We start from the raw sequence: 21,424 nt of genomic DNA, 5'->3' as shown, positions 1-21,424 counted from the left end.
GCATAACCTCTCTCAGTTTACTCAACTGTAAGCTGGCAATAATTAGAGCACCTATTTCACAAAGTTGTGAAAATCAAATGTTAGTTAAAGTATTTTGGCTAGCTATTTATCACTATCTCCATTTTACAGATAAGTAGACTCAGAAAACTTAAATGATTTGCTCATAGTCAAATAATGTCTGACTTCAGGTTTAAGGAGCTCTTCCAAATATATCACACTTCCTTTCATCAAATTGCCATTTATTCAGTTTTTCCTTCAGGAAATTTTTTTCTATAGATTTCTCCTCAATATTTCTTCCCTTCTGTCACCTCTTTCCCCCAGTAGTAACAACTATAGCATCATTATACAGCTGGGAGGAGTCTTAGAAAGCATTTAGTCCAAAAACAAAAAAAACAAAAACCCACTTAACAGATGTGGAAATTGTTGCCCAGAGACAAGTAACTTGTCCAAGGTCACACAGCTTCTAAGTAGCAAAGCCAGGATTCAAGCCTAGGTCATTTGACACCAAATCCAACATTATTTATGCTATAACAGGTCATGTTCTCCCAACCAACATCTCCTCCTTTCCCATAGGTACCTCAGCTATCAGCTTCAGTACATGGAGGGTGCATGGAATAGAACAGAGATGCCTCCTGGCTTCCTTCTTCAAGGCTTCTCTGAATTCCCTCACCTACAACCTTTTCTCTTTTTACTGCTCCTATTCGTACACCTGGCCACCCTGAGTGGAAATCTGGTCATCCTTGTGTCAGTGGCCTCAGTTTCCACCCGCCCTCCCATGCTGCTCTTCCTGTGCCAGTTGTCAGCTATCGAGCTCTGCTACACCTTGGTGGTAGTGCCTCGCTGCCTAGCTGACCTGGCCAGTGGCCAGTACCAGGGCAGCCCCATCTCCTTCATGAGCTGTGCAGTGCAAATGCAGATGTTTGTGGCTCTTGGAGGAGCTGAGTGCTTCCTGCTGGCAGCCATGGCCTATGACCGTTATGTGGCCATCTGCCACCCTCTGCGCTACCCAGCCTTGATAACTCCATGGCTCTGTGGGAGGCTGGCTTTGGGCTGCTGCCTGGGGGGACTGGTAGTCTCCCTGTTTCTCACTGTGGCTGTCTTCCGACTGCCTTTCTGTGGCTCCCACCTGCTAATTCACTTCTTCTGTGACATCACTGCCTTACTGCACCTTGCATGCACCCAGAGCTATGTGGAGGAGCTGCCCCTCCTTGGGACATGCATTGTACTGTTGTTGGTACCCTCTTTCCTGATCCTGACCTCCTATGGTGCCATTGTGGGTGCCCTGAGACGCCTGCATTCAGCTGGGGGTCGTAAGAAGGCTGCCTCCACTTGTGCCTCTCACCTGGCAGTTACCCTGCTACATTATGGCTGTGCTAGCTTCATGTATGCCCGGCCCAAGTCCAGCTATGCCCCACGGAGGGACCGGATACTAGCACTCATCTACACCAACGTAACACCCCTACTCTACCCACTCATCTACAGTTTCCGCAATCGGGAAATCACCACAGCCATACACAAGGTACTGAGATTGCAAGGAAATGGTCACTCCCTGGTTACTGGGTGGCCCATTCCCTCTAACCCTAAGCAGAAGCAGCAAAACCTAGGATAGGGAGGGTGGGGGGTTAGTACAAGGCAAGGCATTGTCCCCCTTCCAGTCTTATCCTGTAATTTAGGCACTAGCATCTAGTGTTCAGAACTGGGAAAGGAATGGACTCGATTCTCCTCCCTTCCCAGGAAATTCCTTGTCTAATGGTGAATGTTCTGTCCTTACATTCTCTACCTGTTGGAGAAGACTCAATCCCTGACTAAATATATCCATCACATCAAAAAAAAAGAGGACACAAATGTACAGAGACGCAAAAAAAGCACTTACAAAGTAAAAAAATGCAAAAATAAAATTAACTCAGACTGTTGGAGAAATGTATATGTGTTTGGGGCCGGAAGGCTGAGGGAAGGCATGAAGGAAGTCTAGGATAAACATTGGAATGGAATGAGATGAGTGAGCACAGCTTTCCTGAAGGTGGTAAGTTTTCAACGTTAGATTTTTGATACAAAAATGATGGATACCAATTGGCCTTGAGGTCATTAAAGCCTCCCATTGGAACTGAAAAAAGATTTGCTGTATTTGGGTATTTGTTGTTGAGAACTAAAGATTGGCAAAGTAAGATCTACCTCAATGTCCTGGGCATTTTCTCGTCCTCAGAATTCTGTCTCCTTACTCCTGAGACTAAAAAAGACTGGATCCAATTGTTTAGATTCCCTTCCCCACTGCGTATCCACTACATTTGTTATATTTACCTAATAGTAGAGGGAGGAATCGATCATTTGGATATATGTTCAAACTGGGTTTTGGTAGTGACACACAGGATGGAATAGAGCCCAAGGTAAGACTAAGTTCCTTAACTCGCCTTTCTGCTTTAGGCAGCTGCTTCTTATTCCCTATTGAGGGTGCCTGATAATACCAGACTCTTTAGCAGGTGATCTTGGATTGTATTCCACCCTGGCCACATATTTAGCTTGGTTCTGAATGCAAGGCTCTGGGTCTATGATAAGGTAAAGTAGCCCGGAATAGTTTAATGAAAAGAAGACTAGATTTTAAGTTAGAGTACCTAGGTTCAAATCCTGGTGCGATCACATACTAACAGTGTGACCTTGGGCAAGTCACAGCTTCTATTAAAAAAAAAATCTGTAAAATGAAGGTGTTAGACTCAATAATCTTTAAGGTCTAAATCTGTGATTCCTTGATCTTGAGCAATCCACAGCAATAAGAATCATAGAGGGGCATCCAGGTGTCTTGGCAGATAGAGAGTCAAGGCTGCCTGGTCTGATGGGAGGACCTGGATTCAAATACCTCAGACACTTCCTACTGTGTGATCCTGGACAAGTCACTTAACTCCAATTGCCTGGCCCTTACTTTTCTGCCTTGGAGCCAATACACATTATTGATCCTAAGACAGAAGGTAAGAGTTTAAAAAAACAAATGGCTTTAGAAATAGTCCATTTGCTGAGGACCATAAATCTCAGATACTTTACTAATATCTCTCTTAGTCTGAAGATATTGAAAGATTTAATTTCAGTTTGCCAAGGAATTGGGCCAACACACAAACTTGAAGTCAGGAACTCTGGATACATAGATATAAAGTAATAGGGTCAGAAAGGCTCGAGAGATGGGAACTGAGATTGAACAAAGTGAATAAGAGTCAAAAAACCATTTTTTAAATGGATTTGTTTTGTTTAGCCCAAAAAATGGATTAGGAAATATCATATGCTATATAATTGGTTTAAGAATATTGTTTCAGCCCAAAGAGATAATGGACAAAAAGACTTGTACAAAAATATTCATAGCTGCGCTCTTTGTGGTGGCCAAAAACTGGAAAACAAGGGGATGCCCATCAATTGGGGAATGGCTGAACAAACTGTGGTATATGTTGGTGATGGAATACTATTGTGCTAAAAGGAATAATAAAGTGGAGGAGTTCCATGGAGACTGGAACAACCTCCAGGAAGTGATGCAGAGCGAGAGGAGCAGAACCAGGAGAACATTATACACAGAGACTAATACACTGTGGTATAATCGAACGTAATGGACTTCTCCATTAGTGGTGGTGTAATGTCCCTGAACAACTTGCAGGGATCCAGGAGAAAAAAAACACCATTCATAAGCAAAGGATAAACTATGGGAGTGGAAACACCGAGGAAAAGCAACTGCCTGAATACAGAGGTTGAGGGGACATGACAGAGGAGAGACTCTAAATGAACACTCTAATGCAAATACTATCAACAAAGCAATGGGTTCAAATCAAGAAAACATCTAATGCCCAGTGGACTTACGCGTTGGCTATGGGGGATGGGGGGGAGGAAAAGAAAATGATCTATGTCTTTAACGAATAATGCTTGGAAATGATCAAATAAAATATATTTAAAAAAAGAATATTGTTTCAGACAAGCATTCTGGTCTTATATTACCCATCCTGGACCCTGGGGCAGCAGTTGTACTCCTGATGAGATATTTAAACAGCATCTCTAGTGAACAGTTCAAGAATTAAAAGAAAAGATGTCAAAAATGAGCAGAAAAGTACACCAAATCTTTTACCATTCCATCAATTGTGGTGATCATTCTTAAGTTCTGAAGTGAATTTTCTTCAAAATCTTGAGAATTTCTTGGCCCAGATAATTTGTCAATAAATACCAGTACCTTTTGTTATACTTATACCTAAAGTTACAAAGTTCATGGGTTAACGTGGAGCCTTATTAAATACCAAAAAGAAAGAAAGAACCAATGGAGTTGGGTTGCGTGTTGCCATCAAATATATACAAATTAGTTTAGATTTCTGGGGAAATAAAGCACATATAGAGGTAATGTATTTTGTTAGCAAGATAAACATGTTCTGAATAAGCCTTAAATATTTTAAAGTAAACAAGAAAGTCTAACCATCATATTTAAATCTGTAAGTCCATTTTAATAAGGAATATCAGATATAGAAGATCTCCAACATAACCCATTGCCTCAACTATGGATAGCATCTACCCTCATTACTTGCCATCAAGATAGAAAACCTAATCTAATCTAACCTAACAAAACTTCTTACTTCTTCTACCCAAGACTTTCTCCTTACCATAGTTACTAATCTATTAGCTTTCGACGTTTGCAAGAGTAGTCTGGAAACTAGACTCAACTACATAAAGCAAAAGAGGGAAAAAGTGTTATATAACTTCAAAAAACACTTGCAGAAAAATGCAGAAAAGATACGCACGCTGTTCAATTAAGCAGCCAGCGTGGGCTTCAAAGTGCTGACAAGTTTTAATTCAACATAGCTTTTAAGTTCACCAACTGCTACCATAGATCAAAATTAAATCAATTGAAGGTGAAGGGAGAAGGACAGAGAGAAATCCAAGATGTGGTTTCAGTGTAGTGTGCTCTAGTGAAGGGGGAAAAAAACACTATCATATTCTATATCTAATCATATTTTTTAGCTATGATGGACTTTTTCAAAAAGTATAATGCAGTAAAACACAAAAATACAGATATCCAAAAATACAATGCAAAAATTAAAAGATGCTTTAATTTATCCTATTTTCCAACAAAGGATAACTTTCCTTTTTAATCTAGGGCTATTGATGGAGGGCGATTCAGAAAAGAAAAAAAAACTAACAACAACAAATTAGTGTTTTATGTATTCAGTAAAAAGATAAATATAGGCCAAAGTACTTAATGTAGGTTTTTTGAGCAAGAGAAGCTCAAACTAAATTTTGAATGATACATATAATTTAGGCAAGAAAGTAGAACAAAATTCAAAGCTTTATAAAATTAATATATGCATTTCCAATTAGAATTCAAATTATATTTTGGCCCACTAGAGGTCAGGTGTTTGGATTTGGGGTGTGTGTGTGTGTGTGTGTGTGTGTGTGTGTGTGTGTGTGTGTTTGAGAGGAAAATTGGGAATGAGAAAGGAAAGGGGAAGAGAAGGAAAAGATAAGAAGAAACAAGAAGACACAGGTGAAAGACATATACTAACAAAGAAAGGAAAATATAGGAACCTCCAGAAGTTCCTATATAATGAACCTATGGGTGGTGACCTGAGAAGGAGAATGGAGGCTAGAGGAATATGGATGAATAAATAAGGCAGTTAGAGGGAGATACACAGGAATAAAGACTCAGAGACCACAAGTTAAAACACATGGGGAGTCGCGAGCTCCATTAATAGCTCTCTAGAAGAAGATAACAAGTGGAGAAATTATAAGTATGAGAAACAAGAGAACATGTGGGGAGCCAAGATCTCTAGGATACCTCCTATGGTCCAGATGGCCAAAAGATTAATGGGAGTTATGTGGGGCAACTGTGTTGCGTGAATCAGTCAAACATGAGGAGCATTATAGGCAAGACCTAAGAGGCAAGAGGGAGAGCAAGGACAAGGGAGGCAAGGCAAGAGATGTAAGAGGGAGGCTCGCACATGTTCTCCAACTTTTATTGGAGATTTTAGGAATATGAAGTGGGAGGTGATTAATGAATACATGACATAACATAGGTTTTAACATTGGTTGAATTGACAATTATGAAATCAGAGGAAAAGATTAATCCAACATTCCCTTTGGAAAGGAATGTGGTCTGACAAAGCTCAAGCTAGGACACTGTGGCCTGCAATGCCCCGCCCAGGAATTCACCTGTCCTTTGCACTTGTCTTTTGGACTGTTGCTTACCATACAATGATCATTAAGTGATCTGACCATGAGTCTGGTAAATGAATACATAGGATACAATATCAATACATCAATCATACTTCCAAGATGCTAACGTGCCTGGTATGCTACAGAGAAAAAAAGCTGTTTAGCAAGAAAACAAAGGTGGAAGAGAAAGATTTTATACATATAAATACCTATGTATATATCTATGTGGGGAGAGAGGGGAGTAGGGGGGAATAGAGGGAAGGAGAGAGAGACAGACAGACAGACAGATAGACAGAGACAGAGACAGAGACAGAAAAAGACAAAGAGAGAGAGAGAGAGAGAGAGAGAGAGAGAGAGAGAGAGAGAGAGAGAGAGAGAGAGAGAGAGAGAGTTAAGCCTAAAGGCAATTATTTGAAGCAGATAACCCTTACCACAGCAGCTAATTCACTTAGACTAAGGATTTCAGAGGGGCTGTCACCTCTTAGGTATCATTATAAATGCTAATTAGCTACTTAAGCAATAGCCACAACATTTCAAATGTTCTTTTCTGCATAGGGTAACAAAAGCCACTAACCAAAGGGAAAGTTATTCTATGAGGTTATTTAGAGCAATATTGCCCAGAAAATCACACACACACACACACACACACACACACACACACACACACACACTTTCCTATACAGATCTCATCTGGAATACTGTGTTCCATACTGGCAATTTATGTAGTAAAACTTTGACAAGCTGGATTACTCCCAGAGAAAAGTGATCAGATTAATGATCAGAAGGCTGCTAGGAATACCAGTTATGACCCATGAGAAGAAGTTGAAGGAACTCCTGAAAATATTAAACTGTTTGGCTGGGAGAACAGAAAACAGTGAAACTTCCTAACAATTGGATCTGTTCACAAAGAGAAATGAACTGTGTGGGAAATCAGCAGGATCCCTAGCAATGAAGTTTTTCCAGGTAGAAACTGGATGACCAATCACTGACTGAGAATGTTCTGGGAGGCATTCCTTCCTTTTCACTCACTGGTTAGGTTAGATGGCCTCAAACAAAGGTTACTTCCTTCTGTGATCTTGATTATTTTCATTGACTTTAAGAGCAACTCAAAATCAATACCTTTGGAAGACAGGCAAGTAGATGGCAAACAAAATAATAATAATAATGATGATGATGATGATAATAATATTACAGGTTCATATACCTAAATAAAGTCAACTTTTACATCACATCACCTCAGCAACATTGTGAAATCTAAAGATTTTTATATTTTTTTATTTCATTAAATATTTACCAATTATATATAAAAATCTTTTTTACAATTTTTAAACTATTGAGTTCCAAATTATCTCCCTACCTCCAGGCCCACCCCTACCCATTGAGAAGGTAAATGATATGAAATTGGAAATCCAAAGTCTTAAAAAGTCCTCAGCATACAGTCCCCTCCTCTTTGACAGGACAGTTTCTCAGGGATCTCGAACCACTCCAAAAACAGAATATTCATTCATCATCATCATCATAACAACAGCTCATTTTTATATAACTCTCTAAGTTTTGTGACAACAACCATAATAATAATAATTAATAGCTAGGATTTATATAGTTCTCTATGATTTACAAAGTGATTTACATATGTTAACTCATTTATAAAGCAATTTATATACATTATCTCATTCAATTGACAGTCATCATCCCTCAGGAATTAAAATTATAATAATTAAGAATTATATCATATTTGCATAATGCTATATAATTTTCTAAGTGCATTCCCACACATCATTATTTTGAAGCCCAACATTTTGTAGTATATGTTGATCCTACTGTTGGAATTCCCCATATTTTCTGTTAGGAAGATAACTTCAGAATAGATCCTTATTTTATACATGGGAGATCATTTCTGAACTCCCACATATTATGGACCCAAAATATTGTATGATATGGTTTTGAAATCCACCTAAAGTCCTTTTAAGGATCTACCTGATATCAAAGGGTGTGTGTAATGACTTAAAATGAGCCTGTGGGTAACTTGCCCCAGAAATACCACTTTTTCCAGAGTCCCCAGGGAACAAAGATAAAGGTATTTTATTCTTTAATGAAGTTAAAAATATCTGATAAAAGGGAAAAAGATCATGGTGTAGGCTAGTAGCAGATTTGTAGCCTCTAAAACTAGAAACTTTTCAAACTTCCAGTAGGACATAAAATATATATATATATCTTCAATTCAACTGAGACAGCAGTCACTAGGTACAAAATTCCATTGAAGATCCTACAATAGAGAATGAAGGTTTTATATATGGTGCCTAACTTTGAGGGATTTGTATCCCTGCCTTCCTTCCTCTGCTTGTCCACCCTCTATCTCCTTGGGTTGGATGAATCCTGTTAAGATATCTAAAGTCTAAGTTTTATGTGTTCTATGTTGGTAGCTGAGTGGCCTCAACAAGCTGTTTATATGTTGTAAACTCCCAAATAGCCATGGATCTTTCCTATTGAAGCTTGTTCTTGTACCCTTTTATGATGGAAGCTCTAATGAGGAAACACAGGAAAAATTTATGTTGCAGGGTATCACAAAAACCTGGAGGAAAGGAGTTAAGAAACTGAAAATTTAGTATGAATGAGATGTGGAAGCAACAGAAGCAAATGTGATCATACTCTGCACTAATAGAAGCGTAGGGTCTAGAATGAGGTAGGCCATAGTCCTACCATAGTCTAACCTGGTCAGATTATATCTAGGTACTGTGTGCAATCCTGGCTTGCATATTAATCCAGTTAGAGGAAACTAGGGATGTTTAGTCTAGAGAAGAAAAGACCTAGAGGATGGAACTAAGAGCAATGTCGTTAGAAGGTGAAGAGTAGTAGATTTCATATTGATACAAAAGAAAACTACCTAAAAAGTAGAGCTTTCCAAAAGTGAAATAGGAGGTCCTCAAGTAGAAATGGGATATCATGTTTTTTGGAACATTATAAGGAGAGATTCCTATTTAGGTACCAATTGGACTACATAACCCAGATTCAATTCAGTGCAGGTAATTAAATGCAAAGAAAAATGAGTTTAAAGAAGCAATTCTATCTGGAGGCCAAGACAGTTTTCATGTAGGAGGTAGCACCTCAAGTGAACATTGAAAGAAGCTAAAGGTTCTAATGAGCAGAAAAGATAAGGGATGGCATTCCAGACCTAAGAGGCAGTGGGAACAATTGGTAGGTAATTTTATTTAAACATAGAATTGTGAAGGGCATTTATAATTGTGTTATTCTTTGAGATTATGGAATTCTGAGGAGGGATGAGCATGACAGTACTTGTTCTCATTATTCTTAGTTGGGAGCCTGAGGTTTGGGGGAGCCTGAAGTTTGGGGGAGCATTTCCCTGGATGTTACTATCACACTCAATATACTGCTTTATGCTGCAGAGGCTTCCTGGGTAGAGGATCAACAAGCAAATAAAGGTGCCTTCTGGATAGAGAAGCTGCCACCATGAATCTCTTCCTATAGAAGAGCAAATAAGTGAACATTTGACAAGCCACCTCTGAAAGGTTGCCAACTCTGATCTAGTTTTTCATTGTGAAGGGTCCCGACTTGTTTGGAAATCAATAGAACACTTCTTGATCGAATATGGCCTTGGACATAAGTTTAGGCTACTGGTGTAGTATACTAATAATGCTTTAAAAATTGTTGAGTTGTAGGATTGGAGATTTCTTGATATCTTTTTTTCTCTTTTAGGTTGATATTTCTTTGGACATGCTACCCCATACCACTCCCAATAAAAAGCAAGATACTTCTAAAGAGTTTTAATCATTTTCCAAATTAACAGTGTTCTTGTGACCAACTCTGAAAGAATATAAAGTAGCTTGTTAGATGGCATTTTCAAACATGGCTGCCCATTGAGTTATGCAGTTTTCCATTTGAATATTTCCAGTCAGAGGAAATCTCCCACTACCCCAGTGATTACAGAATCATGTAATTTCAAAGTTGAAAGGAATTTCAGTGGCCACCTAGCCAAATGCATACCCCCCAAAATAACCCCCCACTTCAATGTGAGCCTCCTCCCCACTATGACATAATAGAGTACCCACTCTATAGGTCCTGAAATCTTATCCACAATGCCATGTGTAAGAGCCTTCCAGATCAGATTACCAAGTCATATCATCATCAACAACAGAAACAACAAATCTAAATTAAATATGTATAAAGGGCAAAGAGTTCTTCTGAGGATTGAGGGCATCAAGAGATATGACAAAGTCACTTCTCTCAAAGAACTTACAGTCTAATCAGGCAATTGGAATATATACATGGAAAGATAAATAGTAATACAAGGCAAGATAGGGTAAGTGCTAAATTGGGGAGGGGACAAAGGAGAGAAACAGTGTTATAGCACTTCAGAGAAGAACTCATTGGGGATTGGTAGAGTTAGAAAAACATTTTAGAGAAGGTAGCATTTGCAGTGATAATTAAAGGATGGAAAGGATTTAAACTAGTGACAGGAGGGAGAGTGGATGAAGATGAAAATGTATACAGGACTTTAAGAAAGGTGATTTGACTATGTAGATTGGAACAGAGAGTTAATGTACAGGGATAGTAGGAAGAAAGACTAGTGAGACAGGAAGAGTGCCTTGAAAGTCAGTAGAAGACTGGGCTTTATTCTATACGCATCTAAGAACTATTGAAGGGTTTTCAGCAGGACCCTGTTGCATGCAAAGTGTGATTTTCAGATTAATGTGATAGCCAATTTTTTTAGGAAGAAATGTAAGGAAAGAAAGTGGAAGCAGGAAAACCAGTTAGGAGATTTCTGAAATAGTTCATACTAAATAGCAATAGTCTACCAACAAATATGTGGAGTGTGCACAGACACACACATACACACACACACACACACATACATACATACATACACACACATATACCCTACAGGAAGTAACTCACCCGGTTTCTCATGGCCACCTTGGTTAAGAGTTTGGACTTGCCCAGGGTGGCAACACTCTAGAGAGGCAAGAGATCTGTGCCCAAGTATCACTCATGTTCACAGCCCAACCACTGAGAGAACCAAAGATCTGGGCCTGTGAAGAGAGAAGGGAATATTTGATTATTGATATTGGAAGAACATTTCTGAGATCAGAAGAGAATCTCATTGCCTGAAATCCCACCAATTAGAGATGATCTAAAATTAAAATTTATTCATCAAAAAGCAAGTATCTTTGGGACAATTTGGAGGTCTTGGTCATTAATTCCTTATTGTAGATAAATTTACTCCATTTTGTATCCTTGAAATAGTAAAGTCTGAGAAGAATCAGAAATTTTTCTGAGGTCCCTTTAAAGGTTCTCAAACTAACCAAAAAAAGGGTTACAGTCAAGTAGGCTTGTCTGGTGCTCTTGGTGGGATATCAGAAAATCTTTATTGCCAGAAATATTGGCTCTATTTTTCCAGAAGTTTATCACCTACTCACACTGTCCAAAATCCCAACAAACTAGAGAATCATTTGTCACAAAAATGTTACAAAAAACGCAAATACCCTTAGGAGGATTTGAGATTCTAGATTATTAATTCCATGTTATCGATTAACCATTATATTTACTCCAAATACCTAACTCTGATCAATGATGCCACAGGGATGGAAATTTTGTTAGCAGTTGGTATGTATTCTTAACCTGTTTTTATATCATGAATTCCTTTTGCAATTTGGCAAAGCCTATGAGCCTCTTTGCATAAAAAAAAAATCTTTAAATGTATAACACAAAATGCATAGGATTTCAAAGAAAATCAGAAGTTGGTGGAAATAAAGATGTAAGGTTTGTTTTTTTTTTCATCTGCACGTGTGAATCTCTTGAAATCCATCCACATTTTAAGGCACTATAAAAAGTCTGATCTTCCTCTCCACTTCAATTCCATATTTCACTCCTTCTAATCTTCACATGTACCACAAAGGGAAAAGGCTTTAATCCTACTGTTTTATAAACCTTGGCTCTCTGGATATAATGAAGAGAAGTCAGGAGATAGAACAGTGTACAAAAAGGTGAGCAAGAAGATAGCCAAAATGAATTTTTTTTTACTTTGAATATTGGCAATCCACTCTGTGAAGCAGAGAGCAAGCTCTCTACCCTGCTCCCCTCCACTTCCGACCTATTGCCTGACACGTGATGAGGCACTTCTTTCCCTATCCCTCTCCAGGATTAATTAATGGGCTCTGGTGAAGCAAACAGGAGCCTGGGAGAAGTTTCCTGGCCCCAATTCTAGGCATCAGGAATTCACCAAGGGAGTTTTGCATGAGATTGACCAAGAGAGGTTAAAAACGGAGAATGGTTGCACATAACACAGTAGAGAAATGCCCAGAGAGAATGAATTCCCAGTGTAAAGGCTGTGACGATGGTTAGACAAAATTATTCATGTGTGGCCTATTAAACGCAAAGACATAAAGGGAAAAATGAAAAACAACTGTCAGGGTAACTCAAGGTCAGACCATGCCCAAGTGTCCTGCTTAAATCGCAATTGGAGAGGCAGCTAGGTAGCACAGTGGATAGAGATCTATGCCTGGAATTGGGAGGACCTGGGTTCAAATTTGGTCTCAGACATTTCCCAGCTACATGACCTTGAACAAGTCCCTTAACCCCAATTACCTAGCTCTTACCTAGGTATTGATAGTATCAATTCTAAGACAGAATATAAGGGTTTAAAAAAAGAAGCAATTAGAACTGAAACACAAAGACAGAATTGACATTGAAATAATAGCTTGAAGTTGCCCAAAGACTCTAGATACTTGAACCTTGTAACATCTCTATGAGGTAGGAGCTATCAGAATTACTATCTCCATGTTATAGCAGAGGAAATTAAAGCTCTGGAGGTTATTTGCACATGGACTCAGAACTAACAGATTTCAAAGGATATGAACTTGATATGAACTTGAGTCTTCTAAACTTCAAGTCCCATTTTCTACTGACCATAAGTCAGAAGGAAACATAGAAGTCATCTGCTTGAACCAAAGGTCCAAAAACAATGAACTACCAAAAACCTGAAAATTGATTCTAAGGCACAATGACCAAATAACAATGTCTAGGTCAAGAAGGAGGGATAGCCAGAGAGCCATGGTTTTAAAACAATGGAATGAAGTCTTCTCCTCTTGTGGCACATGTGAGGGGTAGAGGGAGGGAAATATGGGATTGAAGTAGAGAGGAAATTATAGCCCCCCAATTCATAAGACCTTCTTTGGTCCAACTCCAATTTTTAAGGTCCTTAAATTGCTCTTAGAGTACATTTCTAGTCTTTGCTTTCCTTGCAAAGCTCTCAATATTCTACACTTGCCACCTTCTCAACTTCTCATGACCAAGCCTTCCATTTGCTCCTATAGTGAACTGACTGGCCTCCTCCGCAGACAACTGCTAATATCCTAAATCTATTGGCTCCTCCAAGCGGTTCACATTTGGCATTCTGGAAGTGCCTCATGTTTTGTTTTGTTTTGTTTCTGTCTTTAATATTTTATTTTTTCTTTCCCTCATGTTCTGACAGAATTATATGCTCTCTGAGAAACAGGGATCATTTTCTTCTTTGCATTTGTATCTCTTGAACCTTAACATTGGGATTGGCACAGAGTAAGAATTTAATAAATATTTATTGATTAATTGTTTGGCTAGAATAGCTTCCACTCTCCCCAGTCTATCACATTTAGACATTTCAAGGATTGATACTCTCTCAGAACCATTAGAGAGCAGTCTAGAGGAATATTCTGTAGTGGTCTTTAGGGGCAGCTAAAGCTAAATTGCATAAGTCTTGGAGGAAATAGTTCTTTCCCCAGATTGATTCAGGGGCCTCGAGAGTTTCAGTAAGAAAGCAAGCCTGAATGATATTACTCCTTATCTACCCCCTTAGTTTTATTGTCCTGTATGCTACAGTTCAGGATATATCCCTTCAGGCTAGAGTGAGAGCTCATACTACTCAGTGGTGCCATCCCAAGATGGGCCAGTGGAGAACCCATCATTCCCTCTTGGCAGAGTCTAAATTCAGATGTGCAGTGTTCTTGGCAATAGCCCCAAATGCATCTTTATATTCCCTCCCATGGGGCACAGGTGTATTCTACAAAGAAAGTCCAAAGAATAGTCGTGGGTATCTCATAAGTTCCTAAGGAGTTACAGAAACCATATCTAATCATTAGTCGAAGTTACATGACAATGTTTTCATTTTAGACTATTTCAGTTTTTATGTTAGACAATGAATTGAACAGAACATTGTAGAAATAGTTTTCCTAAAACCACTGGAAAACTCTCTCGTCTCTAGAGCAACATTGACCCTTTTGACTTCAAGTTATGAACCAGACAAAGCTTCCATGCCTTTAGAACTTTATGAAAGACACAGCAGGTTGTCCATGCAGACACCTACAGTGATTGAAGTTCTAAGAGAGGAATTTCACAGCTGTTTTGAGCTGGAGCTATCCAATAACCATGGAAACCAGCAGAAGGATATAAAGTTATCTTTACCTCTCAGGGCCTCGTTTCTCCATCTATAAAATGAGCAAGCAGAACTAGGTGACCTCAGAGGCCCTTCCTGCCTTCACTTCTTGCCTCCTATGAATCTGTGCATTAGAAGATTGGATTGTGTAAAAGAGAAATTTGTGCATGTTTATAGGAGAAGAAAATCTTGTTGGTTGAGGTAGCTTTAACCATGTAAAATTAAAAAACACTTGTGACATGTTTTGATTTTCTAACTTATAAATAGAACATGGAATAAGGATAGGGAGAGTTGAGGTGGGAAAATTTAAAGACAGAACATTTTCAAATTCCATTTGTACATGATAACAAAAACAAGCAAAAAAAAAAGTCCCTCACCTGAAAAATAATGTTGCAAATAGAACTAAAAGGACAATGATATATCAGCTTGAAAATAGTCTCTTTCATCTCATAAAGACTGGATATTGACAATTACATGCTATTAGATAACTGGTTTTAATTTTTAAAAACCCAACACTTTCTTATTCATTCTGCAAAAGCATCTTTTTTTTCCCTTATCAGATGTTTGAATCATGGTGTTGAAAGGCCCCCAAATAATATGAATTTCAATAAGATTGTGAGCTTCTTGAGTGTCTACCTCTTTTTGTAATTCCAGACATTAGTACAGTGTCCAGCACATAGTAGGAGCCAAATAATTGCTGGGCTGCACTGAAAAAAATATTATTTTATAAAATTTGCACAGACCTACATTTGGATGGTGGGGGTACAAAGGAAAAAGGCATTCTTTGAAAAAAAAGACTTGTCATTAAACAGCCAACCTCATTGCAAACAAAAGACTTATGGGGTTTGGAATCAGAAAACCTGGGTTTGAATTTCAACCCTGCCTCTAATTATCAGTGTGACCTAAGGAAACTTATTTTACTTTCCTTAGCCTCAGTGCTATCATCTGTTAAATGGGGAGTCAGACTAGATGATCACTTCTAGACGAAAACATATGCAAGATTAAATTGAGTGCTATTTTATTATAATAAGCAAGAAGACTGACCCTAGAGAAGAATTAAGAAAATGCTTCTCCCTCTGTTCTTTGCAGAGGTGGGGGCCTAGGACTGGAATATTACATACACAGAGGTTCAATTGATAGTTTACTTAGTTTTGCTGAATTGTTGGGTTTTGTTTTTCTTGACTCTTATTTTCTTTGTTACAAAGTATGCCTCCCTGAGTAGGTGAGAGATATAGTTGGAAATGAAGTTTGTAAGATCAAAACAAAAGCTATCAATAAATTAAAAAAAAAAATAAAAGCCTAGATAATTGCTAAAAGTCACTTCCAGTTAAAAAGCCTACAATCTTGTGATCTGGTTTCCATTAGAATATTCTGTTTTTACAGTATTAAGTTTCACAAGGGCAGAGATAACATTTTATTTCAAATTTGCATCTATTACACTGCCTAGCACAGACCTATGCCTATAGTAGGTCCTTAATATTTGATGAATGAATAAATAGGTAAAGAAATATTCTGACATCATTTTCTAGGATCACTCCACAAAGAGTATCCAGTGTTCTAGTTGGACTGAGATGCTTAGGACTCCTACAAAAGTGATTTCTGACCAAGATTGCTGCCTGAACAGAGACAAGATAAGTCTTTCTGACTCTGGGCTTGACACTCCAAACATCTTTGAAGAAAAAGTAGTAAAACTTCCCCAAGTAACAGATTGTTTCAAAATTTTAATAAAACAAACAGAATTCAATTAATTCTTGAGGCAGCAAGAAATATTGAAACAAAACAAAAACTTTTTAAAATAGAAGAAAATGTAAGAAATCTGAAATAAAAAACATCTAATCTATAAAAACAGAACAAGCAGAGATGATTCAGAATTTACTGGGGTATCTACAAACCATGATTTGTTTTAGAAGACTAGTTTCAAGAAATTATAAATGAAAACAACCTAGATCTATCAGAACCAGAGAGCAAAGTGGGAAAAAATCTACTGGTCATCTCCTGAAATTAACCCAAAAAGGAAAAGCCCTAGGAATGTGTAGTGAAAATCCAGAGCTCCCACATCAAAGAAAAAAATAATACAAGAATCAAAAAAGAAGCAGTTCATCTAACAAGAGATACAAGCAAGATCATAAATGACCGGGCAAATTCTTACAAAAATAGGAGAGGTCCTAGAATGTAATATCCCAAAAGGCAAAAAATAAAGGCTTACAATCAAGAATAACTTGCCCTACAAAACTTAGTAAAATCATATGGAAGGGGAAATGGACTCTGCCAAAAAGCTCTGTAAATTAGCCTTGAGCCTCCATTTCAGTATATAAAAACATGAGAAAACTTTTTCCACAATTTTTTTCTTCTCTCGTTCTCAAGTCCAAATTATTATTGTCTTTTAGTCATTTTTTAAGTTGTATCAGATGCTTTATGACCCCATTTGAAGTTTTCTTGGCAGAGATAGTAGCATGGTTTGCTAGTTCCTGCTCCTGCTCATTCTTATAGATGAGGAAACTGAGAGAAATAGGGTATAGTGAATTGTCCAAGGGTCACACAACTAATAAGTGTCTGAGGCTAGATTTGAGGTGGAAGATGAGTCTTCTTAACTCCAGGCTCAGTGCTCCATCCACTGCCCTACCTACTGTGGGTTTTTAAATTAATAATTAATAACTACATATTATATTTTAAAAGTTTTATTAATAATAATTAAAACAAAAGAACTGCCTGACTTCAGCCAGGTCACAGGTCCAAAAGAGGAAGAGGGAGGAATTACAGTCACTTAAATACAATCTTGCAAAATGTGGGGATGCAGGAAAATGGAATTTTGGGAAATACTATGGGACTTCTGGGGGATGAAGTCCAAAGGTTCAAAATCTCCACTTATAAACTACCTATTAGACTTGAGAAAAGATCAATATTATTGGTCATGTAATTTATCAAGAGTAACAAATAGTGCATCAGATACGGGAAGGGAGGGAAAGAACATGAATCTTATAACCATGGGAAAATATTCTAAATCATCTAATTAAATAAAAAATTTTAAAAAGAAACAATAAAGTTTGGAAGAGAAAAAAAAGTAACAAATAACGCAAAACCATAGATAAACATATAACTAGGAATTGACCAATGAGAGCTCAGTCCTCGAGAACACATACACAGTGTTCTGTGCACTCAACAATGCCCCCAACATGTCCTTTGGCATGGGCATCTGTATTCTATGACCATTTCCTGTCCACCTATTAAATGGTGAAGAAAAAGTGTTTTGTTTTGCTTCTGAGCTATGTATGAGATTCTATACAAAAGAACTTCACTAGGCAAACTTAATCTCCCTCTGACACCAGGTCAGTTTTGTGGGAGAAGGATGAAAAGCTGTAAGCCTCCATCTTCAAAGCCACATGGGACCGATGTAGATTCTGCCCTTATTGTAGACTCTCTTTCCTGCTCTAGGGTGGAGGAGTTCTGGAGAAAGCATGTCTTGGTGAGATATGAAAGGTCAAAGGATCAGAATTCCATTGACCAGAGTCTCAAGTTTGCTAGCAACTGAATTCAGTGCAACAGCATGGCCCTAGGAGGGACCTGCCTGACTCAATGCACCACTGAATAGACCTGGCAGCCAACACGCCATTGTGTACAAATCAGGGAGTGACTTTGGCCATTGGCTACCTTGCATTTAGAAGATAACTTTGTGACTCAAATACTTCTTAGCAACTGCTTTGCATTTTAACCCACCAATCCCAGGAACTAAGATGATATAAGGGGAAGTATACCTCCAGTTTTTTGGGGAGGGCAGGCAGCTTGGTGATTCAGTAGGTAGAATGCTGAACCTGAAGTTGGGAAGACCCAAGTTCAAATCTTGCCTCAAACACTTACTAGCTGGGTGACTTTGGGCAAGTCATTTAATCTCTACCTCAGTTTCTTCATGTGCAAAATGGGAATAATGATAGCACCTACCTTCCTGGATTGTCATTTTTGGTTTGGGTTTTTTTTTTCACATGTCAGTACAATTTTTTTTTAAACCCTTACCTTCCGTCTTGGAGTCAATACTGTGTATTGACTCCAAGGCAGAAGAGTGGTCAGGACTAGGCAATGGGAGTCAAGTGACTTGCCCAGGGTCACACAGCTGGGAAGTTTCTGAGGCCAGATTTGAACCTAGGACCTCCCGTCTCTGGGCCTGACTCTAAATCCATTGAGCCACCCAGCTGCCCCCCAGTATAATTTTTAAGGATTATTTTCTGACATTTTACAATCCATGTTCTCTTCTCCCTTCTCACCCCTCCCCAAGAAGACAGGTAATATGATATAGGTTGTACATGTGCTATCGTACAATGAGAGGTCCTGTATTAAGATCTGACCACAGAAAATTCTTAAATGTGTGGCCCTGGGCAAGCCATTTAACCCCCATTGCCTAGCCTTTACCACTCTTCTGCCTTAGAACTAATACCCAGTATTGATTCCAAGATGGAAGGTAAGAGTTTATTTAAAAAAAAGATAATTGATGTTAACTAGTTAAATGATAATGGGGTGCTAATAACTAGCTGAACAAACAATATAGAGAAAGTGTGAACTCTAACTGTCAATTATTATTGAGGCAAACAGACTAGAACAGGGTCTCAAGCCAACAGCACTGGGAAAAGCTCCTAAAACCTCTCAGGAGCACCCTTCAAATCCGCAGCTCTCCTGGTTCTATGAGTGGAAATTGAAATATGGACCTCTAGAATCCATGATGAGCTACAAAAAATATTCATACAACTCATTGGCTTTTAGAAAATATGCAACCAGTCACTTTCCATGAACAGCTGTGATTTATCAGCTCTTCCAAAACATTGAAAAGAATCCAACAATTCAGTAGTCTCCGGAATGCCAATTAAAGTCTCAGAAATTCTCAGAATGTCTTCTCCAAAGATGTTTTTCCCCAACAAAATAAAAGTTAACTCAGTTCAGATCTCCTCAGGAATGAAAGTGAAATACAATTCAATTCTCTCCCTCCAAAATGGCAGTTAAACTCTTCCCTCAAAATGAGTCTTCAGACTCTCTCCAGAGACAGTTAACTCTCCAAGTCCTACACAGATTCATTTTTCCTCAGCAGTTAACTGCAGTATCTCAAGTCTCTTCATAACAATGAACAATTCAAGTCTCCTCAGGAAAAAAAAAACATTATGTTATTCCTCCTTGAGTGCCTCACTCAAGTTCCCCCAAAGGTGGTAGTTAACTGTCCCTCTCTAAGCTTCACTCCTCTCTTTGTTAAAGGTACAATATAGTATACAGCTTCCCCTACAGAGGACTTAATGAAGTATGTATTGAAGAAAAATATCTATTTCTATTGGCAGAAAAGCAAGGAAATAGTAAGGGTAGCAAATCACATGCATTGTCACATATGGTTAGTGTACTACTTATTTTTACTTACCTATTTTTCTCTGTAACAAGGGGGAGTTCATTCCAGGATGGCTTTGGAATATCAGCTATATTCTAGAAATGACTATGTATGCCATGACATAAAATGCCAATGTGTACTATTTTTTTAAAGCATCAATAAAACATTTAAAAAACACACAGGCAAATCACACTTTTCATACCGGGATACACCAGGAAATGGAATCATTCAAGCCATTTGTTTGTTTTTGTTTTTTATTCAATTACATGTAGAAAGAATTTTTGGCAATTGTTATCTGACATTTCCTGATTCACATTTTCTCCCTCCCTCCCTCCTCTTCTCTCCCCCCAAGGCAGTAAATAGCCTCATATATGTGTAACCTATATCAGTGCTCTCACGCAATATATATTTCCATACTCCATATTCTGTAAAGGAAGTCCCATCACACATATAATAAAAAAATCATAAAGGAAATAAAGTGGAAAACGATATGCTTTGATCAGAAATAAGACTAACTATTTCTTCTTTGACTGTGGATAGCATTTTTCAGCATGAATATCTTGGGGTTATCTTCAAACCTTGCATTGCTGATAATAGTTATAAAGTCTTTTATAACAAAGCATTTTCCTCCATTTATTTCCCCAAAGGAAGGGTGTGCTTTGGTGAAAGTATTCTATTACTGACCAAGGGCCATGCATACAGATAAGTGAGAGATACGTCCAATGGCATGTCATCAAGGCAAAACCTCCAGAAGCATAACCTCAAGAAGACCAGTTATCCCATGCATTCAGGAGTTCTCACAGTGATGCAAATTGCCATTCATCCATGCCTACTTCTACCATGTGATTCTTATTGAAGTTCTCCCAAAAGTTCATCAACACAACATTCTGGAGGCCTCCCTCACTTTTCTCTTGACACCTTGAAGGTATCAGTAGAATATTCTGGTTCTCTACCTGTCACCCCTCACTATCACCATATGACAAGCCCATCTGCTCTTCCAGTGCCCAAGTGATGTCATTTACCTCTGACCTTCAGAGTTGTTGGTTATGAGAAGCAGCAAACCTCCACCATACACTTCTACTGCACTGCCCTTTGGTTGATAGTCATCTTTAGTTCTTCAGCGATGGTGGTTCTTGGTCTTTTACAACAAGGTGTCTTCTAACCATATATTAAAATCATTCCAGATTCCTGAGATGAAACAATATAAATAATCTTGTTCAATGACCTTCTGGGAATGAGTATCAACCCAAGTATAAAAAAGAGAGATGAAGGTTCATCAAAGGCATTCAGCATTTTATTGGAGGAGATTCAGGGCACAGGTCAGGCTGAGAAAAAATTCCTGGGCTTAGTCCTGTTCCTTTCTGGCATTCTGATGACTCAGCAAGCCCCAGGACATTGCAGAGTCTCCTGGAAGAGTTTTACAATCAAAGTTCTTGGCCTGTCCAGAGAAGAAGATTATCTATTGCCTACATCAGAGG

The 21,424-nt window shown here is 38.3% G+C and overlaps 1 protein-coding gene across 1 annotated transcript; it reads left to right on the top strand.

Moving 5' to 3' along the window:
* The first annotated feature begins 625 nt into the window (after positions 1 to 625).
* On the top strand, positions 626 to 1,609 carry LOC100012190 (olfactory receptor 10AC1-like). The gene has a single exon (XM_001366377.5). The coding sequence runs from the start codon at positions 626 to 628 to the stop codon at positions 1,607 to 1,609; it is 984 nt and encodes a 327-aa protein (XP_001366414.4).
* Positions 1,610 to 21,424: the final 19,815 nt, after the last annotated feature.

The sequence above is a fragment of the Monodelphis domestica genome, chromosome 5, assembly GCF_027887165.1.
Source record: "Monodelphis domestica isolate mMonDom1 chromosome 5, mMonDom1.pri, whole genome shotgun sequence".
Lineage (NCBI taxonomy): Eukaryota > Metazoa > Chordata > Mammalia > Didelphimorphia > Didelphidae > Monodelphis > Monodelphis domestica.
The sequence above is the reverse complement of the archived record's forward strand: the minus strand, read 5'-3'. Positions and strand labels throughout refer to the sequence as shown.